At 54.3% G+C, this 25,751-nt stretch overlaps 3 protein-coding genes and 4 pseudogenes across 3 annotated transcripts, besides 6 other annotated features; all 7 read right to left on the bottom strand.

Annotated features, from left to right (window-relative positions):
• Positions 1-25,751: part of a sequence feature (areas not merged during assembly with more than two copies in the genome that could not be assigned to a particular haplotype) that runs on past both edges of the window.
• Positions 105-2,714, bottom strand: Tc00.1047053509897.140 (trans-sialidase, putative; the record flags this gene model as incomplete). The annotated part of the gene is made up of 1 exon (XM_815050.1): positions 105-2,714. The coding sequence occupies one exon, from the start codon at positions 2,712-2,714 to the stop codon at positions 105-107; it is 2,610 nt and encodes an 869-aa protein (XP_820143.1).
• Tc00.1047053509897.150 (mucin-associated surface protein (MASP), putative) lies at positions 3,989-5,557 on the bottom strand (the record flags this gene model as incomplete). Its single annotated transcript, XM_815051.1, has 1 exon — positions 3,989-5,557. The coding sequence occupies one exon, from the start codon at positions 5,555-5,557 to the stop codon at positions 3,989-3,991; it is 1,569 nt and encodes a 522-aa protein (XP_820144.1).
• Positions 5,138-5,167: a microsatellite.
• On the bottom strand, positions 6,401-8,527 carry Tc00.1047053509897.155 (annotated as a pseudogene).
• Positions 9,754-9,779: a microsatellite.
• Positions 9,995-10,017: a sequence feature (AT_rich).
• On the bottom strand, positions 10,907-13,525 carry Tc00.1047053509897.160 (annotated as a pseudogene).
• Positions 14,793-16,181, bottom strand: Tc00.1047053509897.170 (annotated as a pseudogene).
• Positions 15,546-15,606: a microsatellite.
• Positions 17,585-21,046, bottom strand: Tc00.1047053509897.190 (annotated as a pseudogene).
• Positions 21,797-21,869: a sequence feature (A-rich).
• Positions 22,024-24,639, bottom strand: Tc00.1047053509897.200 (trans-sialidase, putative; the record flags this gene model as incomplete). Its single annotated transcript, XM_815052.1, has 1 exon — positions 22,024-24,639. One exon carries the CDS (start codon positions 24,637-24,639, stop codon positions 22,024-22,026), a length of 2,616 nt encoding a protein of 871 aa, XP_820145.1.

Below are 25,751 nucleotides of genomic sequence, written 5' to 3' on the forward strand. Positions count from 1 at the left end.
ACAGAAAGCAAGAAAAAAAAATTATCTTAAGGAAAAAGTTAGTTCTTGGAATTAATTCCGTGCAGGGGAGGCCGCAAGTGCTCCACGCGGCAGCCAGTCACGCCTCACAGAGCCGCAAACCCCCACAGTCCCAACAGCAGAAGCAGCGATGGTAGCAGTCCGCTCCCACGTTTGGTGCCGGCATCGCTGTTATTCCCCTGCGACACATTCCCGAGACTGTTGCTGAGGGCCGCAGCCTTTACGTCCCCGTTCTGTGCGTGGATCTCCTCCTCTCGCCCATTCGTTCCTCCTTCTCTTGTCTCCACCGTTGGCTCGCCATCAGAAAAAAAACCGCCATCCACATTTTTATGTCCATCGGAAGATTTTTCTGACACCAACTGGGTTGCGGACCCCTCTCCTCCTGAGGAAGTCTTGGCACTGGACACTGTTGGTGCGGATACACCGTTCACACCACTGCTCCCCAACGACTGTCTCTGTTCCTCCGGTCGTCCGCCACCAGAAAACTGAATCGCGCCTCCTTCAACAGACCCGTCCACCAGAGATGGAGTAGGAGCTTTATTCGGGTTGAAGGCGGCCATCTCCGCTTCATCCAACGGGCGGTTGTACAGCAGGACGTTCGTCACAGTCACAGACACGCCTTCTTTGTCTGCGTTTTCTCCATCCCCTCCAATGTAGAAGTGGGAGATCTCTTTCGACTCATCATTGCCCAATGCACATTCTCCATTCCCACCCACTCGCTGACCATCGACATACACGGAGCCCTGGGTGCCGTTCTTCAACAAAATGACTACGTGTTGAGGTGTCCCCGTCTCCCACGTGCTGCTGAGCTTCGTCGTCGTTTTGTCACCGCACAGCACATGCCACTTCTTTCCGCTGTCGTACGACAGTCCCAGCAGTACAGAATTCCCTGCATTCTTCATCTTCACACCCATCAAAGGAACAGGGGTATCTCCCTCCTGCGGCATTTTGTGGATGGACACCGTCGCCACAAGAGTGAAGTTGTAGTTCGCAAAGTGGTACAGCTGATTCTCCCCCTGCTTGCCAACAGGCCACTCCGCCCCTGCACCACGCCCAGTGAACTTCACGCCATTTTTCGTGCTGGTCACTGCTGACGCTGCTTCCCCAGCTTTATTATTTACTGTGGCGTTCACGCCGAGGTACTCGTCCCTCCATGTGTTCCCAGAGAGGTTGCCGGACAAAAAGCCAACCAGCCCAGCCGTGATCTTAACAGCGCCGCAGAAATCGTCAGTTGAGGCACGCTCCTTCTCAGAACTTAATGAGGTGCACAGCTGGGAGACACGGCCGTCCACCTCCTTCCAGGTCGTCAGCACATCCTTCACACGCTTCAGCTGCTCAGTCAAAAGCACAGAGACCATACCGGGTGGTGGTTTCACATCCTTCTTCTTCTCGTACAGTGCAATCAACTCCTCATCATTATCATCAGTTTTACCACTGTTGTACAACAGGGAGCTGGCGGCAGCGTCATCATCTTCACCGGATACCGGCCCAATATCAACAATGTGCGTATTGTCCGTCAGCCAAAGATGGAGTTTGCCCTTTTCTTTGTCCTTCTCGGCATACACCGGCAGAGTAACGAGCATCACTTTTTTATCATCAACACCGTCAATCGTCGCTGTGATGAACCCGCTTCTAACGGCCGTCGCTTGTCCGTCCTTTTTGTTGTTGCCCCACACGCGCGAGAGTGTCCCGAGTGCCTCCGTCCACGAATCCCCCTTGTCACCGGACTCGTACACCCTGCGGCGGCCACCAGCGCACGCAGTCATCATCATGAGTTTTCCCTTCTCCCACTCCACGACGGAGGGATCGCTGCAGCCACCGTCAGACATCCCCTTCGACAGCGTCCAATTCGTAGTATCCTTCGAGTGTATGATCAGTGAGACAGTCTTCACATCCACTACAGTGCCCTCCGCCGCCTTCTTCGTGCCTTCCACAGGGAATACAAGAGTCTCATCCTTCATCTCAACACCCGATCCACCGCTTCCAACCAGCCTTGTCCAGGAATCGGGCTGTTTGTCAAAAATTCTTTGCGGGGAATTTTCAGGATCTTCCCAGTCAATTTTTTTATTATTTGCACCCTCACCACCACTGACGCTCCCTTTCACCAGCAAAAGTTCACAGCCGCCTGCACCACTGTTCGGAGATTCTTTACTGCCGCACTGTCCAACAAGCATGTAAATATCACTTCCCTTCAAAACTGTTGTTGGTCGGCTCACATCCACTTTCGTCTTTGCGTCATCGGAAGCACCTTCCTCCAGTACTTTTGTCCAATCTTTGGGTTTCTCCAGAACTTCCACCGGTGTCTTAGCAGCTTCTGTCGTGAGAGGTTGAGATGCAACGCCAGTAAAATCGACACCACCGTTCTTTTTGCACTGCGCCTCGGCAACGGCAAATACGTCACTCCCCACTTTTAGAAGGCTGGGAGCACCCAACGAGTCCACAGTTTCACCTCCACCCTCATTGATGCCCCTCCATTTAAACGTTGATACAGCTGGCTCCTCCGCAACTCCCGCAGCACCACTGCCGCAGCACACCATCACGACGAGGAGGAGCACCGCAGAGTAGAAGAGATGCCGGGACATGTTGGGCCTCTGCGGCTCACTCTCTCCTCCTTCCCTCCTCCTCCCGCTAGATTCGGTCACGCGGCGACGGTTGTGTGTGCGGGGTGCCTTCACTGCAGCAACACGTGAGAGCATACAAATATGTGTGTGTGGGCGGTGTGTGTGCTGTTGGTCCTTTCAGTGCCTTACAATTTCACAGTGGCGTTTAGCGCTTGTTGTTAACTTCTTTCCTTTGTGTGTGGGTAAGAGAGAAGTTAAGAAAAAGGAGTGAAACAGTGAACACCGCCTGCGTCCACAGTGAGTGGCATCATCATCGTCATCCCTGCCGCAGTCACCCTCAACAACAACTCACGCACGCAGACACATGAAACGGGAAGGATGAACAGTGCAGCGGGAACACATGGCGACGGTCATCACCAGCAGCAGCAGGAGCCACGCCCGGCACGTCGTTATTCGTCACGCGTCAGCACACACTGAACAACGCCCTCACAAAAAGAAAAACCAGCAGGATAAAAAAACACAGCCGCCCTTCACGGCACACACGCGCTGCCGCCAGTCGTTTTACTCTTGTCTCTTCCAACGCACCCGCACATCGCCCCGCACAGCCGGTGAATCCTCCGTCGGCGTACGAACAGCGGGAGGAACACGTCAAACCGTGCAGCTGCTGGGCTGAAGCCCATCCGCAATAATCCCAGACACCAAAACGCCACGCCGCCCATGGGCAGCAAGCCTAGGAAATCACGCTCGCAGCACGGCAACATAACAATTCGCGGTCATCCGTCATCCCTCCTCGCAAGGGCAGCCGCAGCAAGAATCGTGTACGTGCGTGCGTCCTCAGCGTTCACGCCGCCCCACAGCGTGCGCAACATGGCGTGTGCATCTGCTAGTGCGCTTGTCAGCGTGTACACTTGCAGAGCAGCTGTGCGGCACAAGAGAGTCCCAAAAAAGCAAAGATAGGGAGAGGCGGATAGCACACACGCAGATTACTCTTACCATCACACACACGCACGCAGCCGCGGAATGGGTGCACTCAACCACAAAATCAAAATGAAAAACAAAACAAAACGCAGCGTGGGACGACCAGCGCACACACACTCTCATTGCTCCCGTAAAGCAAAACACACACACACAGGGAGAGAGAGAGGTCGCCCACTCAATGCAATGGAAACAAAACAGAAACAGTTACGGTGCTCCGCCCATGCAGCCAGGCAGGACGGCAGCGGTGCGTGTCGTGCAGAAGAGAGCACCAACGGGCCTGCATGGGTGTGCATGCATATATACAATGGGCACATTATTGTGTGTGCCTCGTGGGGTGAGGTGAGGGCGAGAGTCCATGCAAGGGGACACACACACAGAGAGAGAAGGACGAGTGTGTGTGCGGGCGGTGCATGGCTCTCTCACACTCACTCTCACGCGGCCACCACCGCAGCAGCAGCCGCACACGCAACAACAAGGAGAAGAAAAAGAGGGGAGGTGGTGTGCGACACCGCGGTGCTGCCGTCACTGTCACCAGTCTCGTTTGTCTCACGTTTTCGGGTGGTGACTGTTTCTACTGTTTGAGGTGCTGCCTCACTGACTGTAGGAGCGACGTTGGTGTTGCCAGCTTCGGCGTCGTCCTGCACTCTGTTGGGTGTGGGCTGCCGAGCATCATCCTCATCCTCCTTATTCTGGACATCGCCATTTCCATTTGCAGAGATGGATGTTGCTGTTCTTTCCGCTAAACCACCGGCAGATGCTTTTTTCGTCGTATTCAATTGCGTTGTGACTTTATCTTTTTGCTTCTGCATACCATCCTTTGAAGGACGGTCCGGTGATTCGGACCCCGTTTTGTTGGGTGACGATGCCTTGTTCTGCAGTTCTCTTTTTGAGGCCTCTGAGGCTCTTGGTGCTGTTGGTAGGCTTCCTTCTCCGTCCGGATTTGCCTGTACAGGAGTTACTGGTGGCACTTCTGGGGATAGTTCTGCTGATGGAACTGGCAGTAGTACTGCCGGTGTTTGTGGCAATAATAGCGTTTTTTCTACTGTTTGGTCGCCGGTGTTAGCAAACGAACTGGAAGGATCGTCCGTCTCCACGTCACTTTGCTTTGCCTTGTTTCCGGCTGCACCCCCACTTGCATCTGAGAATTTTGATTTCTCTTGTGTATTCGGGGGCAGTGATCCTGCCTTGGATTCTGGTCCCTTTAGTGCATTCACGTTGGGCAATGGTAACCCTGCAGGCATTGTCTTTGACCGCTCAACGTTTTCTGAAGATTGCGTGTCCTGCGAAGATGGTGCATCGAGGGCGGGAGATAAAAAAGTACCATCCGCAGAAAGGGAAGAATCCGAGAAATCACCTCGAGGACTGCCAATGTCGACTCCGCCTTTTCCCGCTCCACCAGAGAAAGAGCCAGTTTCACCACCGTAACCTAAACTCCCAAAAGCAGATTGACTGCCACCATTAAGAGCAAGAGTCTCCAAATTCGAGCCTCCACCTTCAATGGAACTTCCACTTCCGTTGGAACCTCCTCCAGAGCTGTCGGCACCAGGACCGCCACCGGGTTGAGTTCCATCCGATGCTGCTGGTGGTGGTGGTGGTTGTAGTGGTGCTGGAGAAAGAGGTGAAGGTGGTGGCAGTACTTCTTCTTCTTGGGTTTGACCATCAGGTGCCCCTTCTTGTGCTTTATCTCTTTCTTCCTTTTCTTTATCCGTACCATCGTCTTCATTATCAACCACGCCAAAGACTTTATCATCTGTTTGGTGCTTTGGCGAAGGGACTTCTAAATCTTTAACCAACGGTTGCCTCACGAGATCGGAATCTTGATTAATTGGCTCCGCGTGCTGTTTTCCTGCACCAGCAACAGGAGTTACAGGCTGCAAATCCCCCGATGATTCTTTTTTCTCTTCAGTAACCCGAACATCCTCGTCACATCTACCGCCGGCACCGCACCACAGCACGCAGAGGGCACACACCAGCAGCACACGGCCAGTCACCATCGCCATCACTCCTGTCACTTGCGTGCAGCCTTCAGCGCAAACCAACTCCCCGTCAACGCAGAGCCGAAGCAAAAGAAGAGACAAGTCGCAGCAGCCACACCACACACAGTCGCCGCACAGCAACACATGATGGCAGCAGCTTGCCCACAAAAAATGAGACAGTTGGAATCTGCACGACTCCCGGAAACAATGAAGGAAAATAATTCGGCAGGACCTTTATTTCATTTGCCATGCAGCGCAATAGAAACGACCGTGGGTTTCTGTATATACATATATTGCCTGCGCAACGAAAAAGAAATTAAAGTAAAAATAAAAAGATCGTACTGTTCCACCAGCCCACACAACATCCCTCACACTTCATTGCAGCATCCGGCCTGTTCCTTCGCTCCTCCTTTCGTGCAGTCCGTGGGACGCACAGCAATGAGGCCGGCACCGCGTGCGGGCAAAAAGAAGCAAACAAGAGGGGGAAACAAATCACTCATCACGGTATTTATCAACCAAACACTGCGTAAAGAAAAACACAACAGTACTGATTATAACAGACAAACTGCATTAAAGGCAACATTGAGAAGCAAAAACATTGAAAGAATCAACAAACAGCAAAAAATTAAAAGATAAATGAAAACGGCGGCATAAAAAAGAGCGAGGAAAGCGGCACGTATTCTCCGTGAGGAGTCTCAAATCCACACTCTGCGGCTCAGAAGAATGCCACCCCCAAACACAATCCCAGAAGCAGCAACACACAAGACACACACACGCACGGTGTTGTTACCGCTCAAATCACGCAGTGTCCATTTCACGTCGTTGGGAGAGGGCGAGGCGGTCGTCGGGACTCACGCCGCTCCAGACACTACGAGGTGACTTTTTGTAATGGGGATTCATGTCCAGTGGCATTGCGTTGTGTCCATTCATTTCTCTTCGGTAATATTCCCAGCAATGTGCTCCCTGACGCTGTCAACCACTCGAACCTTCTCAGATGGTGTCGGAGTCGCTTCCCTCGTCGGAACGGGGACCCTGTCCTTGAGTGCACGCATCGCAGTGAAGTTCAGTGGGCGGTTGTGCAGAAAGACGTCCGTCACCGTCACATGAGATTCGTGCCCACCGCACGCGCCAAAGCAAAACCTCAGGACCTCAGGTGGCCTCTCGCCCGTTAACGGTACCTCTTCCTCCCCAGCAACTCATCATCAATGTGCGCAGAGGCCTTGTTGCCTTGCAGCATGAGTGCCACTTGGCATTCTTTCTTCGACACCCAAGTGCTGCTCCGTGTTGTTGTCTTGCCTTTGAACACCGTCTCCCACTTCTTCTTGTGGCTGCACGACAGTCCCATGGTATGATTGGGCCCAGTGTCCGCCAACACCGCAGTCAGTAGAGGAGTGTTCCCACTCGGAGCCTCTTCGATGGTCACCGACGCCACAAGTGTGAAGTCGTGGCTCAAGAATACATGACACACATTATCACCCCGAGCGTTCACAGGCCATATTGCCCTGAACTCAAGTCCCGTCACTTGTGACCCATCGTTGTCCTTCACTGCATTCCTTCACCGTTGCATTCAAGCAAAGGTACTCGTCGTCCCGTTTCATCACTGGCCGCACCGGACAAAACTGCCACCAGCCCCGCCGTGGGTATAGACAAGCTGGAGAAGAAAACGTCCTTTTGCGACCAAGTGCTGAGGACGGACTCGATTGTACTCAGTTCCTCCGTCAGGCGGGAAAGTGAAATGACACGGCCCTCACCGTTGTCCCTCCGTTGTAAAAGATGCAAATTGCCATCCGAGTGCAGCAGGGTGCTGGTGAGCAACTAATCCGCAGCATTTTCCATGCCAACCGGTCCAACAGAAAGCGTGCGGTTGTTGTCCGTGACCCAAAGGCAGAGCGCAGTGGACCTTTTCTTCCTCGAGGCGTGCCCTCCCTGAGTGCACAGCATGACCTCCCGTTCCTCAATGGTCGCGGTGATGAGGGCATCCACACGCAGGTTTTCCTTCTGAGAGACTCCTGATCGTGCGTTGACCCACACGCATGAGAATTTCCCGATTGCCTCCGTCCACGCTGTCCCCATTTCACGCGACTCGTACACCCTCTGGTCATCCTCGAAGTCAACACTCATGAGAAGTGATTCCTCCCACTCGGTGACGCGGGGTTGTGGCATTTCGCAGGGGAAATGTCTTCACAGAGCGTCCAGATACTGCCGCTGTCCGTCGAGTAAATGATCATGGAGTAAACGTCTTCTGCCTCATTCTTCGCCATCAGAGGAAACACAAGCGTGCCATCCTCCATCAGAACACTTGAGCCACCAGAAGCAATGAACTCCGTCCAGTCACCTTCGTGAGAAGCCGAAGAGATCAGTTTCGAGAGTGGTTTGGGGTCGCCCCATTCGATCCGTCCACTCTGCTTGCCACCCGTGGGATTCGTGACATCACCCACAACCAGTTTCAGCTCCAAGCCGCCCTCACTCCAACACCCACCTTCGTAGGACACATCAAAGCCTCCCGCAAGAGGAAACACTCTGTTGCCCTTCGTGATTGTTGTGGGGGGGAGCACAACACCCAAACTCTCCTTTCCCTCCGCTGCACCAAGCACAGTGTTTGCCCTCCATGCATCCTTTCATTGACCTCGCCAATAATAGTGGACCAATTCCATGCAGAGTCGATGTACCCCGCAACAAAATCAAAAGAAAAAGACATAATTAATTGACCAAGTTGATATTCGGCATCCATGCAACCTTCAAAGAAAACAGCCATTACTCCACCAGCACTGACGAGAGAGGGTGAAGCAAATGAATCCCTCGCCGTAACTGTAGCAACCCCATCCTTCGGCTGCACCAGCGTCGTCTGCGGCACAAATAGATCGACTCCCTGCGGCAACTCAGCATTTATTAAACCACTCATCGCATCATCAATGGGATTTCCCTTTGGCTCGGTGACAGGCGTGGGCCTTCTTTCGGATGGTGTCGGAGCCACATTGATATTTTAAACGTAAGCAAACTCAGGCCTCGTCTCGGACGTGTTGGTCGCCGTGTTGGATGCGGGACTCGGATCGACGGTGTTGGGTCCGTCAGCCGCCGCAGACCGTCGCCGATCCTCGTGTTGACGTGACGGCTCAGCATTCACTTGCGGCGCAGTTGTCCCACCAGATTTTGTGTCATCCCTTCACGGGGTGGCGGCAACTGACGGATGCCCGTCTGGTCAGCATCGCCGCTCCGTGCAGGCGGATGGATGGTTCCATCGGGGAAAATAGACGCCGCCACAATTCATAAGGGCCGGCGTATTTATGTGCCGTCACATTCATCGTGAAGGCAACGGTGGCCCCTTCCTCTTCCGTTGCACAGCTGGCGGCACAGTTGCTACATGTGTGCACCGCATTGGCCACATGGCACACAGCACACAGCGCACCATTCCTGCCGTGCATGCGCAAATCAAAGCCACTGAAAGTGTAATTCTCATGCTGAGCCTCAGCACCGGCAGCAGAACACTTCTTCCACGCACGCGATAGCTCAAAATGCCGTCACTCGGAGCACACGACACATCCACCGGCACAACCACCGCATCCGCATCACCAGATACATCTCCAGGACTCCCAGCAGCCGTAACGCACACGGAATTGCAGCAGCAGCACAAGAGCGCAAGGAACAACATGGCGCCGCACCGTCATCATCGCAGTCATCGTCATCCACAGTGGAGTCGCTGGAGTCAGTCAGCTGATCGGTGGGACAGAAGAAAAAGAATGCAACAAGAGGGAGAGGGACGGAGCACCGCGGATACAGCGAGAGAGAGCAGACAAAACGAGGAGAAGGCAGCAGGCCCAGCCGCACAGTTCACACACCACGAGACGGCATCCACGCAAGGAACGCGCACGCCGCCACCGCCTCCAGTTCAGTCCCACGGTAACGGGATACGGCCACAGCCCGCTGCCGGCACACAACGCACACCGAGCAAGCAATCACCCACCACACCAGCCACACGGAGCAAGCGAACCCTCATCCATCCATGACGCGGCACCAAATTTCCTGCCATCCCGCCCTCAATGGGACACGGAGCCCAACTCAACGCAGTCACACGCGGTGCACCACACCCGCAGGAAAAGAGACTCGGGGTGCGCGGTCCCTCTCCCTTCTCCCCATGGCCACGGAAGAAGACAACAGCCGCCACACGCAACTGCCAGCATGCACTGCAAAAGGTGCATTCAAATCCACTGCAATGTGCATCTTGTGTGTGTGTGTGTGTGTGTGTGTGCCTGCAGAAACACAAAGCAAAGAAGTAAAGAAAAGGAAGCAGAGTATGTGGAGGGACGCACAAAAACGTACAGCGGAGGTGCGTGGCGGAAGCAACAAGAAGAAGACCGCTCAAACTCATGACTGCACTGCCGTCCAAGCAGTGGCAATTCACACAAGATTTATTTAAAACAAAAAGAAAACCATCCCCTTCGTCTTACACAAACCCCATCACAGAAAATAATTATAAATAAAAAAAAGAAATCGTCCATTACTGTTCCGCACAAATTTGAAAATAAGAAAAATCGCCTGGCTGCCGTGTGGCCAAACCGAACTGTCTGCATATTTTGCCCAAATTAAATTTAAAAAGATATTTAGATGTCTTTCAACCGTCCGACCCTCCGTGTGTCCGCACATCGTTTATATTTCATGGGGTCATCTGCGTGTTGCTGCTCCCCTCAGCCCTCTCATCGGCGCGTGATTGCGGCCCGCAGAGCACAGTCACTCGTGTGTGGGGACTGAGAGAAGCACGCAGACATGACGGGAGTCGCGTCACTCCATCGGGAGAGTGAGCGCAGCAAAAAAAAAGAATCTTAAAAACACGGCGGCAGGGCGTGGCTGTGTGTGTGTGGCGCTGCGGGTGTCTGCCAGCCCTGGCCGCAAAGAAAACAAAACAAGAGGGAAGAAATGTGTGCTCCGCCCCACAGGCCCTCGTCGCACGCCCACACGTCACGGCTCCCTCAGCGCGCCGTTCGTCGCGGCCCCTCCTCATGCGTGCAGCAGGCGAGGCGCACAGGGCCGTCGTCATGAGCGTGTCGGTGGGTGTGCGAGTGGAGCAGTTGGGCGGGAAACACACGGCACCCCTCGCAGGAAGAGTGCAGCAACAAACAATTAAAGAGTAGAAAAGAAAAAACGTCCATAGTGATTGCCCAAAAGCAAAAAAAGAAGATATGGGGGATGAAAAATAAAAAAACAGACGAAAATTAATAACAGAAAAAAAAAAGTTTTTAAGGACACACTCGCACACACGCAAAAAAAGTTATGAATTACAAACAGAAAGCAAGAAAAGAAAATTATCTTAAGGAAAAAGTTAGTTCTTGGAATTAATTGTCTGCTGGGAAGGTCGCAATTGCTCCACGCGGCTGCCAGTCACGCCTCACAGAGCCGCAAACCCCACAGTCCCAACAGCAGAAGCAGCGATGGCAGCAGTCCGCTCTCATGCATGGTGCAGGCATCGCTGTTATTCCCCTGCGACACATTTCCGAGACTGCTGCTGAGGGCCGCAGCATTTACGTCCCCGTTCTGTGCGTGGATCCCCTCCTGCCCATACGTTCCTCCTTCTCTTGTCTCCACCGTTGGCTCGCCATCAGAAAAAGAACCGCCACCCACAGTTTTACTTCCATCGGAAGATTCTTCCGAAACCAACTGGGTTGCGGACCCCTCTCCTCCTGAGGAAGTCTTGGCACTGGACACTGTTGGTGCGGATACACCGTTCACACCACTGCTCCCCATCGACTCTCTCGGTTCCTCCTTTCCTTGACCACCAGGAAAAGTCTCAATCGCGGTTCCCTGAGAAGGCTCATCCACCAGAGATGGAGTAGGAGCTTTATTCGGGTTGAAGGCGGCCATCTCCGCTTCATCCAACGGGCGGTTGTACAGCAGGACGTTCGTCACAGTCACAGACACTTCTTTGTTGTCTGCGTTTTCTCCATCCCCTCCAATGTAGAAGTGGGAGATCTCTTTCGACGCACCATTGCCCAATGCACATTCTCCATTCCCACCCACTCGCTGACCATCGACGTACACGGAGCCCTGGGTGCCGTTCTTCAACAAAATGGCCACTTGGTACTGTGTCCCTGTCTCCCACGTGCTGCTGAGCTTCGTCGTCGTTTTGTCACCGCACAGTACATGCCACTTCTTTTCGCTGTCGTACGACAGTCCCAGCAGTACATTATTTTCATCGCCATTCATCCTCACACCCACCAACGGAATGGGGGTGTCTCCCTCCTCCGGCACATTGTGGATGGACACCGTCGCCACAAGAGTGAAGTTGTAGTTCGCAAAGTGGTACAGCTGATTCTCCCCCTGCTTGCCAACAGGCCACTCCGCCCCTGCGCCACGCCCAGTGAACGTCACGCCATTTTTCGTGCTGGCCACTGTCGCCGCTGCTGCCCCAGCTTCATTATTTACCGTGGCGTTCACGCCGAGGTACTCATCCCTCCATGTGTTCCCAGAAAGTTTGCCCGACAAAAAGCCAACCAGCCCAGCCGTGATCTTTACAGCGTTGCAGACATCGTCAGTTGAGGCACGCTCCTTCTCAGCAATTAATGAGGTGCACAGGTTGGAGACACGGCCGTCCACCTCCTTCCAGGTCGCCAGCACCTCCTTCACACGCTTCAGCTTCTCAGTCAGAAACACAGAGACCATACCGGGTGATGGTTTCCCTTCCTTCTTCTGCCTCTCGTACAGTGCAATCAACTTCTCATTATCATCAGTATCATCTTCACCTGTACCACTGTTGTACAACAGGGAGCTGGCGGCAGCGTCATCATCTTCACCGGATACCGGCCCAATATCAACAATGTGCGTATTGTCCGTCAGCCAAAGATGGAGTTTGCCCTTTTCTTTGCCTTCCCCGGCATACACCGGCAGAGTGACGAGCATCACTTTTTTATCATCAACACCGTCAATCGTCGCTGTGATGAACCCGCTTCTAACGGCCGTCGCTTGTCCGTCCTTTTTGTTGTTGCCCCACACGCGCGAGAGTGTCCCGAGGGCCTCCGTCCACGACTCCCCCATGTCACCGGACTCGTACACCCTGCGGCGGCCACCAGCACACGCAGTCATCATCATGAGTTTTCCCTCCTCCCACTCCACGACGGAGGGATCACTGCAGCCACCGTCAGACATCCCCTTCGACAGCGTCCAATTCGTAGTATCCTTCGAGTGTATGATCAGTGAGACAGTCTTCACACCCTCTTCAGTGCCCTCCGCCTTCTTCGTGCCTTCCACTGGGAACACAAGAGTCTCATCCTTCATCTCAACACCCGATCCACCGCTTCCAATCAGCCTTGTCCAGGAATCGGGCTGTGTGCCAAAAAGTCTTTGGGGGGGGATTTTCAGTATCTTTCCAGTCAATTTTGTTACTTGCATCCCCACCACTGACGCTCCCTTTCACCAGCAAAAGTTCACAGCCATCTGCACCACTGTTCTGACAATCTTTACTGCTGTGCTGTCCAACAAGCATGTAAATATCATTCCCCTTCACAGCAGTTGTTGGTCGGCTCACATCCACTTTCTTCTTTTGACCTTCGGAAGCACCTTTCTCCAGTGCTTGTGTCCCATCTTTGGGTTTCTCCAGAACTTCCTCCGGCGTGTCAGCAGTTTTTTTCGTGAGAAGTTGAGATGCAACGCCAGTAAAATCGACACCACCGTTCTTGCACTGCGCCTCGGCAACGGCAAATACGTCATTCCCCACTTTTAGAAGGCTGGGAGCACCCAACGAGTCCACAGTTTCACCTCCACTCTCATTGATGCCCCTCCATTTAAACGTTGATACAGATGGCTGCCCCGCAACTCCCGCAGCACCACTGCCGCAGCACACCATCACGACGAGGAGGAGCACCGCAGAGTAGAAGCGATGCCGGGACATGTTGGGCCTCTGCGGCTCACTCTCTCCTCCTTCCCTCCTCCTCCCGCTGGATCCGGTCACGCGGCAACGGTTGTGTGTGCGGGGTGCCTTCACTGCAGCAACACGTGAGAGCATACAAATATGTGTGTGTGGGCGGTGTGTGTGCTGTTGGTCCTTTCAGTGCCTTACAATCTCACAGTGGCGTTTAGCGCTTGTTATTAACCTCTTTCCTTTGTGTGTGGGTAAGAGAGAAGTTAAGAAAAAGAAGTGAAACAGTGAACACCGCCAGCGTCCACAGTGAGTGGCATCATCGTCATCCCTGCCGCAGTCACCCTCAACAACAACTCACGCACGCAGACACATGAAACGGGAAGGATGAACAATGCAGCGGGAACACACAGCGACGGTCATCGCCAGCAGCAGCAGCAGGAGCCACGCCCGGCACGTCGTTATTCGTCACGCGTCAGCACACACTGAACAACGCCCTCACAAAAGGAAAAACCAGCAGGATAAAAAAACACAGCCGCCCTTCACGGCACACACGCGCTGCCGCCAGTCGTTTTACTCTTGTCTCTTCCAACGCACCCGCACATCGCCCCGCACAGCCGGAGAATCCTCCGTCGGCGTACGAACAGCGGGAGGAACACGTCAGACCGTGCAGCTGCTGGGCTGAAGCCCATCCGCAATAGTCCCAGACACCAAAATGCCACGCCGCCCATGGGCAGCAAGCCTAGGAAACCACGCTCGCAGCACGGCAACATAACAATTCGCGGTCATCCGTCATCCCTCCTCGCAAGGGCAGCCGCAGCAAGAATCGTGTACGTGCGTGCGTCCTCAGCGTTCACGCCGCCCCACAGCGTGCGCAACATGGCGTGTGCATCTGCTAGTGCGCTTGTCAGCGTGTACACCTGCAGAGCAGCTGTGCGGCACAAGAGAGTCCCAAAAAAGCAAAGATAGGGAGAAGCGGATAGCACACACGCAGATTATTCTTACCATCACACACACACACGCAGCCGGCGGAATGGGTGCACTCAACAACAACACAATGAAAAATAAAACAAAAAGAAGCGTGGGACGACCAGCGCACACACACTCTCATTACTCCCGTAAAGCAAAACACACACACACAGGGAGAGAGAGAGAGGTCGCCCACTCAATGCAATGGAAACAAAACAGAAACAGTTACGGTGCTCCGCCCATGCAGCCAGGCAGGACGGCAGCGGTGCGTGTGCAAAAGAGAGCACCAACGGGCATGCATGGGTGTGCATGCATATATACAATGGGCACATTATTGTGTGTGCTTCGTGGGGTGAGGTGAGGGCAAGAGTCCATGCAAGGGGACACACACAGAGAGAGAAGGACGAGTGTGTGTGCGGGCGGTGCACGGCTCTCTCTCCCTCACTCTCACGCGGCCACCACCGCAGCAGCAGCCGCACACGCAACAAGAAGAAGCAGAAGAGGGGAGGTGGTGTGCGACACCGCGGTGCTGCCGTCACTGTCGGCTGGTATCTCTGTATTGATTGTTTTATTGGTGGCGTTTTCTGGTACTGTTGTGTATCTCTCATCATTATCTGCCTCAGTGTTCCTGTCTCCTGAGGCGGCTTCAAATTCGGCGGTCTTACCGTTGCGTGCCACGTCATCATTGACGTCGCCGTTATTGGCCCGTTCAAGGTCACCCGCATCACCAGAGGTTTGAGTGCTTCTTGTGCCAGCGGTAGTCCTTTCAGCAGTAGGAGCTGCACGGCTGCTGTCGTTGTCGTCATCATACGTCGTGGCAATTATACCTGCGTTGGGTATTTCCTCTGATTGCAAATCACTTTTGCTGGCTGGCAGAGCAGCGGGGCCAGTATCTCCCTCGGAATCATGTTGTGTCACTGAGGCGGCAGGAGGTGTGGGATTGTTAGCACCACTGTTCTCCACCGTGCTTCCGGCAACGCCACTGCTGCCTGTGGAGGTAGATAATGGTGTTGTACTCTCTCGAATCAAATGCGATACGCTCTCCGGTGACTGCAAGGAGGATGCTCCTTCCTCGTGCTTTGTTGAGCCTTTCGTTTGTGGCATCTTCGTTTCGTGTGAGTGACCTCCGTCTTGTGGCTTTGGATGTTTTTCCGCTGTAATTGCTGGATGTGTTTCTTCTGACTGTAATGTGTTTGTTCCTGGTGGTGGCTGTCGTGGCATTGATGGTAGTGGTTCTGCTGGAGGTGGTGGTGGTGGCGGTTGGGGACTTTTCGTGCCTTCCTCATCTTCCGGTTGGCCGCCTGCTGGCACTTGACTCCCAGTTTGTTTGGGACGATCGGCATCTGAACTGACATTCTGTTCGCCTGTTATTTGTGAATCCTCGTTTCCTGCCAACTTATTCGTCACTTCCAGTGAACCTGTATGTTCCTGTCCTTCTTCTCCAACTTGTCCCGCCTGTGGCATCTGGTCTGAAGAAGATAATCCCTTCAATGTGCCATCGCTGCTCTCGCCACTTTTGTCATCAGAATCAACAGCAGCGACCACAGCGGAGTGTTGACGCCTCCAACGGCTACGGCCATCCACAACGGCACGCACACCGTCCATCCCCCGACGCACGCATTCCTCCACGGCAGAAATATTCGCACCGCCTCCCGTCCTCCTGCCGAACGCCTCCGCGCATCCCTTCCGCAGCTGAGCGCGCCGTCCCGCAAAACAAAATACTCACCCGCACTGCCGTCGGCACCACCAGCAACATCGGCCGCCACCACACTAACACCGCACCACAGCACGCAGAGGGCACACACCAGCAGCACACGGCCAGTCATCATCGCCATCACTCCTGTCACTTGCCTGCAGCCTTCAGCACAAACCAACTCCCCGTCAACGCAGGGCAAAAGGAAAAAGAAGAGACAAGTCACACAACAACGCGCAAAGTAAACAACGGCAGCAGCCCTGCGGCAGCACGCACACCGACCTGCAAATCAGAAGCAAAAAGGCAATACCAAAACAATAAAAAAAGGAGTTAAGTGTCCAACAGGAGTCCCTCCGCCCAGAAAAAAATACACCTCAGCAACATTTTCATTTCATGCGCCATGCGGCACAGCATGTCTGTGTTCATACATACATGCGTACAATGCCCTCACAAGAAAAAAAATCGTACTGTTCCACCAGCCCACACAACAACCCTCACATTTCACGCGGCATCCGGCCTGTCTCTCCACTCCTCCTTTTGTGCAGTCCGTGAAACGCACAGCCGCAGGGCCGGCACCGAGTGCAGGCAACAGAAGCAAGCAGGAGGGAAACACTTCCCTCATGACGGTGTGCAGCAGCCGACCATTAAGTAAAGAAAGAAAAGAGCGCGTATTATTCCAGTCAGGCAAAATCAAAAAGGGTAAAAACAAAACCTGCGGGGAACGCAGCTCATATTCTCCGTGAGAAGTCGAAAATCGACACTCCGTGGCTGAGAAGACTGCCACAACCCCACACAGTCCCAAAAGCGGAGGCAGCAGTGTTTCTCCACCCACAAGAGGCGATAATTTCGCTGCCGTCCACCGTCGGCAAGGACAAGTCAGCTTCAAAAGAGATCCCTCTGCTCTCGCTGACTTTCTCGTTGTCTAAAGGAGATGTGCTCTGTGTGGCGCTGCTGCACGCACTGCTTTTTGTCGGCTCCCTGGCGGCGGGGGCGGGTGCTCGAGGACCATGGATGCTGTCCCATCGCTGCACACATCGGTGGTGTTGGGCGTCGTGAGGTCAGGACTCATATATTCCTCCATTCCTACGGAATTATTCGTGCCGCCGTAATCCGAGCAGCTCCTCGCCGCAAAATCGCAGAATATCGCATTGAAAGCCTCCTCTTCCGTTACATATTGACCATCCGGCTTCTTACCACTACGACACGCAGTCCAGTTGCTCTCGCCGAATAGACGCCAGTGCACACCGGAATCCTCGCTCCCACACGCACCATACAGCCATCGCCATCTTTCTTCGCGTACACGTGCGAGCAGCAGCAGCAGTAGAGTGGCCGAATTCGGCGAGCAGATCTGCACACCAAGTGGAGAATAGAAGGGCAAAAGAGAAATACAAGGAGGTGCAGCAAAAAGAGACACACACATCGTCGCAGCGTCGCCGTTGCGTGCGCGGTAATGATGCGACCTCCCGCGGCAGGCACAACTCGCACACTGCACGCACCGCAAAACGGCATCCACACAAGAAACACGCACACACAACAACAGAACAGCCACCACAAACTAGAAGGAGGAGAGAACCACAACCATCTCCCCACACTTGCACAACAAACGGCCCTCCCTTTCTATGCGAGACAGTTGCCGCAAGCCTGCCATCGTTCCGCTGCATGCTCTCAGCGCCCACAGTGGGAGTCAGCGAGGCGCACAAGTGAGAAACAAAACGCATCTCACTCCCGTCGGGAGAAATAAAAACACCGTAACGGCAACAACAACGGTGCAAGGGTGTCGCATCGGATGGTACGATGGCGTTGTTGGCGTCCAGATCAATGACGCGTGCCCTCGAAAATACGCGTGGAAGATACCGCACGTACGACTGCAGGGTCGCGTCCGCAGATAAACGGCATTCGGAGCCAAGTCTGCCTCTCGGTGGCAAAGATGGGTCAGGAATGTCGTCGGAGAGGCACCACGGCAGACGGCAGGGTAGAGCAAGGTACCGCACAAGGGACACAAATATTCGCCTGCCTCGTCCCTGGAGAAGCACAACCAATTTGGCCGGGGTTATCTCGCCCTCTGGCGATGGCAAATTTTTAAAGAGTCTCGCGGTATTGGGGAGACTCGGCAATGCCCCAACGTGCTTGCCGCGATTCCACGAGAATGTGGACGGTCTGCATTTGTCCATGCACGTCACAGCCGATAGGCGCATCATCGGGGATACGGTTTGAGTGCGCACAACGACGGTTACTTGCCTCATGCCACATCACGGGCAGGCCGTCCCTCATCAATCCCTGCAGGATTCGCCTACGCTCCTCCAAGGAGTACTGGGGGCATCCGTTGTGCTGCACGCGGATCGCATCATCTTCCATAACAGCTCCATTCACCAAAAGACCGCGGCTAAACAGCCCGTCCACAACAATCGTCAAGGGACCGCCACCCACCGCGTGCTGAGGTGGAAAACGCACGCGATGAATACGTCTCCGGTAGGTTTCATCGCAAATACACAACCGCTATTCCCTCCGTCACTGTGTTGTCATCACCGCAGCAGCAACGCACCAGTGCAGGCCATGTTGGGCATGATGGGAGAGAAAGTCCCATTCTCCGAGCCATGATGTCATCAAGAGAGTCAGACGGCTGCTCTGCCACGGTGATAACGTGCCCCATCGGGCGCAACATAATATCAGAGTCCAGCAGATTGGAAGGCGCGGTTGTCGCCCCGCCAATAAGAGAAATGCGCGCCACCACACGAGGCTCCGCTGGCATTCCCGCCTCCATATTGTGTTCCCTCAGTAACGGACTCTGCGTCAGCACCGTCGCCACACTGGTAGGTCTGGATGTGTCTACAGCACGGCACGCGTTGCTGCCACCGCCCGCTCCTCCCCTGTTTGCTCACCACCCATCGTCATGCGGCAGCAATTGAGGCAAACCTCGATTGGTTCCGCCTGCAAGTCCCCCGGCATCTGCTCGATCCACCGCCATGGAAGAACGGCGATGCGCAGCGGCGGAGCATTTGATCGTATCAGCAAACAAATTGGAGAAAAAGGACTCAACCACACCCAAAAGACTCCCAACAGGAAAAGGTACGCACGGCGTGGATAACACAACTCAAAGTAACGCTTCCAACACAAAGCGTGAATGACTCTGTCGACGCCACACCCGCACCGCATGCCACCAACTCCTCCACGGCAAAAACAAACTGGCAAGAGGGAAAAGAAATAAACGCTTCGAGAGAGCAAAAAACACCACTGCAGCACCGCATCCCTCACAACGTCGTCAATCGGCCTGAGGCCTGTCGTCTCGAATCCACCTGGCGTACACCTTTCTTCCGGCACTTTTGTTGAAAGGCGGTCATCCACCAGCCGCGATCCGTCGGTCACACGAGGAGTGCAGGCAACAGGCATGTCTGTCGCACCCTCCATCACCCTCACAAAGCGTCGAATTGTCGTTGGCAGGAGTAGTGTTGTTTCTGCTCCACGCGTCTCCATCCCCTGGGAGAAGAGACACGCCGACTGCTGCCACCAGTTCCTCCCCCGTCGCCTCCCTTCCTCCACAAGTCTATAATATTCCGCAGAGTTGCTCATGGCAGTGTCTCCGCCATCCCGCACGTGAAACAAATTAAACTTCTTCTCCCTTAGACCCAAAGCGACCAAAGCAAAAGCGAGCCGGACATCCAACGGCTGCACTGGCCCAACCCCAAAAAGCCGCACCAAGTACACAATGACGGGATCGCGACGGCAACACCGCAGAAAAATAGGGTCCACTGCGGAGACTAGTTTGTGCTGCGCACAGTTGCGGTGTCGCCGGACTTATCGCATCGCCAAAAACAAAAACAATAATCCTGCAGCGTGCGGGGAGGACGTTTCACAAGCGCATCATCGACGGAGCCAAACAACTGTACCGTCAGCAGAGGGCAGCGGGTGGCGGGGAAGCGAAGGTGGTGGAACTGTTGGGAGGGTCGATGCGCAGTGTCCCCCACAAATACGAGGCGGATGAGGCGAAACACACTCGCCTGAACGTCACCGGCCACCACAATGCATGGCTCCCTGCCGGGAATATTGATGAGCTCGAGCCTGGAGCAACTACTCGCAGTGCGTGAAAGCGTCTTCCTGCACTGACGCCGAGATTCACATTAGACGGGCAACTTCAGCACAGTCGATCCCCAGCAGTAAAATGCAGCTGGCAGTGACGCTGCGGATTCCCGATTTTCCCGGGCAACGGAGGGCGGAGAAGAAAACTGGTCTCCCCAGCTGCGCGGCATCCATCCATCCACTCTGTGCGCTCGGAGTGCCCCGCAGCTGCCTTGAGAGATGCAGCGGACAGGCCTCCGTTAGTTTCGCCTCGATCCGTCGACGAAGAATTTCGCGGTGCTGTCGGCACACACCGAAGTCTCCCTCGTGCCCGCCAAACAAAACACACACCCGTTGAGCATCGTCACGTGCGTCAACGGCCACGCAAGTAAATATCCACCGCAACGCAAAGTGCTTCTTATTGGGCACCAAAAGAAACCTGGAGGCGGCGGCCTCGACAACACACAACAAATCACACGCCAGGCAACGCTCAGATACATGCGAATGGGCCAACGCGGGATGAGCAGCACAAACACTCGAGAGCTGCTGCGTGAAATCCACGGCAAATGGATCAGCCTCAACGCGTGGGCAATAATTACGGCGGGTGACAGCGCAAAAGCCAACGGTTCCGCAAGGCCGGGAATTGTGGGGACGGCATCCAAACCCTCCTGGGATTCGTGTGCCAAGACACGCAAATAATCCGCCTCTCGGTGAAAATCGTCATCGTCCTCATCGTTGTTTTTGCCGTCATTCGTATTGCCACACTCAAAGCCGTGAGGGAAGGTGCTGCCATGATGATTGCGACATCACCCTGAATGAAGGAACGCAATGCCTCGAAGGGTGCCGAGTGCAGGCATCCCGTCAGGCAGCGACACGCCGCACTTCTGAAGAAAGCCGATAAAAGACCGTAGAAAAAGCTTTCATCCGCCATCGTAATATCGTCCAGCGGGTTCGGCCTCTTATTTCTCCTTCGGCGCCTCGTCCCTCTCCAAGACACCACAGCCGCTGCCGTGCACCACGCTCCTGTTGCAATCACTCTCACAAAGAGGGAGGAGTGTGTGGATGTGTGCCGAGAGCACAGCGACCGTCATTGCCAGAGGAGGCCATCGTGGCACCGTCCGTCACGCGTCAGCAGACAAAGAGCAGGCAACGCCATCAACCGGCAAAGCAAAAACAGAAGGCAGAGCACTGTGCAAATACCTATTTGTCCTTGTGCTGGAGGAGCAGAAGAAAAGGGAAAAGGAGCACAGGAAGGCAAATCAACAAAGCAAGAGGCACAGCTGAATGGAGGCGATACATGCGGTACAACCCCGACCTCAACAATCACGCACGGTGGCGGCACACACCCATCAAGTAAAAAACAAAAAAAGAAAAACACGGCGGCAGGGTGTGGCTGTGTGTGTGGCGCTGCGGGTGTCTGCCAGCCCTGGCCGCAAAGAAAACAAAACAAGAGGGAAGAAATGTGTGCTCCGCCCCACAGGCACTCGTCGCACGCCCACACGTCACGGCTCCCTCAGCGCGCCGTTCGTCGCGGCCCCTCCTCATGCGTGCAGCAGGCGAGGCGCACAGGGCCGTCGTCACGAGCGTGTCGGTGGGTGTGCGAGTGGAGCAGTTGGGCGGGAACACACGGCACCCCTCGCAGGAAGAGTGCAGCAACAAACAATTAAAAGAGTAGAAAAGAAAAAACGTCCATCGTGATTGCCCCAAAAGCAAAAAAAGAAGATATGGGGAATGAAAAATAAAAAAAACAGACGAAAATTAATAACAGAAAAAAAAAAGTTTTTAAGGACACACACTCGCACACACGCAAAAAAATTATGAATTACAAACAGAAAGCAAGAAAAGAAAATTATCTTAAGGAAAAAGTTAGTTCTTGGAATTAATTCCGTGCAGGGGAGGTCGCAATTGCTCCACGCGGCAGCCAGTCACGCCTCACAGAGACGCAAAACCCCACAGTCCCAATAGAAAAAGAAGTGGCAGCAGTCCGCTCCCACGTACAGTGCCGGCATCGGTGTTATTCCCCTGCGACACATTCCCGAGACTGCTGTTGAGTGCCGCAGCCTTTACGTCCCCGTTCTGTGCGTGGATCCCCTTCTGCCTATCCGTTCCTCCTTCTCTTGTCTCCACCGTTGGCTCGCCATCAGAAAAAGAACCGCCATCCACATTTTTACGTCCATCGGAAGACTTTTCTGACGCCAACTGGGTTGCAGGCCCCTCTTCTCCTGAGGAAGTCTTGGCACTGGACACTGTTGGTGCGGATACACCGTTCACACCACTGCTCTCCATCGACTCTCTCGGTTCCTCCGGTCGTCCACCACCAGGAGCAGTCTCAATCGCGCCTCCTTCAATAGAAGCCTCATTCACTGCAGATGGAGTAGGAGCTTTATTCGGGCTGAAGGCGGCCATCTCCGCTTCATCCCACGGGCGGTTGTACAGCAGGACGTTCGTCACAGTCACAGACACGCCCTCTTTGTTGGCTGCGTTTTCTCCATCCCCTCCAATGTAGAAGTGGGAGATCTCGTTCGACTCACCATTGCCCAATGCACATTCTCCATTCCCCACACGCTGACCATCGACGTAAACGGAGCCCTGGGTGCCGTTCTTCAACAAAACCACCACGTGTTGAGGTGTCCCTGCCTCCCACGTGCTGCTGAGCTTCGTCGTCGTTTTGTCACCGCACAGCACATGCCACTTCTTTCCGCTGTCGTATGACAACTCCAGAAGTACATTATTTCCATCGCCATTCATCTTCACACCCACCAACGGAATGGGGGTGTCTCCCTCCGGCATTTTGTCGATGGACACCGTCGCCACAAGAGTGAAGTTGTAGTTCGCAAAGTGGTACAGCTGATTCTCCCCCTGCTTGCCAACAGGCCACTCCGCCCCTGCGCCACGCCCAGTGAACTTCACACCCTTATCCGTGCCGGCCACTGTTGCCGCTGCTGCCCCTTCTTTATTATTATTTACTGCGGCGTTCACGCCGAGGTACTCGTCCCTCCATGTGTCACCGGAAAAATTGCCCGACAAAAAGCCAACCAGCCCAGCCGTGATCTTTACAGCGTTGCAGACATCGTCAGTTGAGGGATCCTTCTCAGCAATTAATGAGGTGCACAGCTGGGAGACACGGCCGTCCACCTCCTTCCAGGTCGTCAGCACATCCTTCACACGCTGCAGCTTCTCAGTCAGAAGCACAGAGACCATACCGGGTGATGGTTGCTCACTGCCCTTCTTCTTCTCGTACAGTGCAATCAACTTCTCATCATTATCACCACTGTTTTTACCACTGTTGTACAACAGGGAGCTGGCGGCAGCATCCTCACCTTCACCGGATACCTGCCCAATATCAACAATGTGCGTATTGTCCGTCAGCCAAAGATGGAGTTTGCCCTTTTCGTTGCCTTCCTCGGCATACACCGGCAGAGTGACGAGCATCACTTTTTTATCATCAACACCGTCAATCGTCGCTGTGATGAACCCGCTTCTAACGCCACTTACGCCCTTTTTGTTGCCCCACACGCGCGAGAGTGTCCCGAGGGCCTCCGTCCACGACTCCCCCTTGTCACCGATCTCGTACACCCTGCGAGGGCCATCACCACACGCAGTCATCATCATGAGTTTTCCCTCCTCCCACTCCACGACGGAGGGATCGCTGCAGCCACCGTCAGACATCCCCTTCGACAGCGTCCAATTCGTAGTATCCTTCGACTGTATGATCAGTGAGACAGTCTTCACATTCACTAGAGTGCCCTCCGCCGCCTTCTTCGTGCCTTCCACAGGAAATACAAGAGTCTCATCATGCATCTTAACACCCGATCCACCGCTTCCAATCAGCCTTGTCCAGGAATCGAGCTGTGCACCAAAAAGTCCTTGCAAGGAACTTTCAGTAACTTTCCAGTCAATTTTTTTGCTACTTGTATCCACGCTACTGACGCTCCCTTTCAACAGCAAAAGTCCCAATTGAGCCGCGTCAGGCTTGGCATCCTCTCCAGGAACGGCAACTTTATTGTAGGCTCCAACAAGCATGTAAATATCATTCCCCTTCAAAACTGTTGTTGGTCGGCTCACATCCACTTTCTTCTTTTGGTCTTCGGAAGCACCTTTCTCCAGCACTTGTGTCCCATCTTTTGATTCTTTCAGTACTTCCTCCGGTGTGTCAGCAGTTTCTTTCGTGAGAAGTTGGGATGCAACGCCAGTAAAACCGACACCACCGTTCTTGCACTGCGCCTCGGCAACGGCAAACACGTCACTCCCCACTTTTAGAAGGCTGGGAGCACCCAACGAGTCCACAGTTTCACCTTCATTCTCATTGATGCCCCTCCATTCAAACTGAGGACCAGATGACGGCTCCTCCACAACAACTTGTGCAGCTCCACTGCCGCAGCACACCATCACGACGAGGAGGAGCACCGCAGAGTAGAAGAGATGCCGGGACATGTTGGGCCTCTGCGGCTCACTCTCTCCTCCTTCCCTCCTCCTCCCGCTGGATCCGGTCACGCGGCGACGGTTGTGTGTGCGGGGTGCCATGACTGCAGCAACACGTGAGAGCATACAAATATATGTGTGGGCGGTGTGTGCTGTTGGTCCTTTCAGTGCCTTACAATCTCACAGTGGCGATTAGCGCTTGTTGTTAACTTCTTTCCTTTGTGTGTGGGTAAGAGAAAGAAGTTAAGAAAAAGGAGTGAAACAGTGAACACCGCCAGCGTCCACAGTGAGTGGCATCATCATCGTCATCCCTGCCGCAGTCACCCTCAACAACAACTCACGCACACAGACACATGAAACGAGAAGAATGAACGGTGCAGCGGGAACACACAGCGACGGTCATCACCAGCGGCAGCAGCAGGAGCCACGCCCGGCACGTCGTTATTCGTCACGCGTCAGCACACACTGAACAACGCCCTCACTAAAAGAAAAACCAGCAGGATAAAAAAAGCACAGCCGCCCTTCACGGCACACACGCGCTGCCGCCAGTCGTTTTACTCTTGTCTCTTCCAACGCACCCGCACATCGCCCCGCACAGCCGGTGAATCCTCCGTCGGCGTACGAACAGCGGGAGGAACACGTCAAACCGTGCAGCTGCTGGGCTGAAGCCCATCCGCAATAATCCCAGACACCAAAACGCCACGCCGCCCATGGGCAGCAAGCACAGGAAACCACGCTCGCAGCACGGCAACATAACAATTCGCGGTCATCCGTCATCCCTCCTCGCAAGGGCAGCCGCAGCAAGAATCGTGTACGTGCGTGCGTCCTCAGCGTTCACGCCGCCCCACAGCGTGCGCAACATGGCGTGTGCATCTGCTAGTGCGTTTGTCAGCGTGTACACCTGCAGAGCAGCTGTGCGGCACAAGAGAGTCCCAACAAAGCAAAGATAGGAAGAAGCGGATAGCACACATGCAGATTACTCTTACCATCAAACACACACACGCAGCCGGCGGAATGGGTGCACTCAACAACAACACAATGAAAAATAAAACAAAAAGAAGCGTGGGACGACCAGCGCACACACACTCTCATTGCTCCCGTAAAGCAAAACACACACACAGGGAGAGAGAAAGAGGTCGCCCACTCAATGCAATGGAAACAAAACAGAAACAGTTACGGTGCTCCGCCCATGCAGCCAGGCAGGACGGCAGCGGTGCGTGTCGTGCAGAAGAGAGCAC

This window comes from Trypanosoma cruzi, genomic scaffold, assembly GCF_000209065.1.
Source record: "Trypanosoma cruzi strain CL Brener 1047053516517 genomic scaffold, whole genome shotgun sequence".
Lineage (NCBI taxonomy): Eukaryota > Euglenozoa > Kinetoplastea > Trypanosomatida > Trypanosomatidae > Trypanosoma > Trypanosoma cruzi.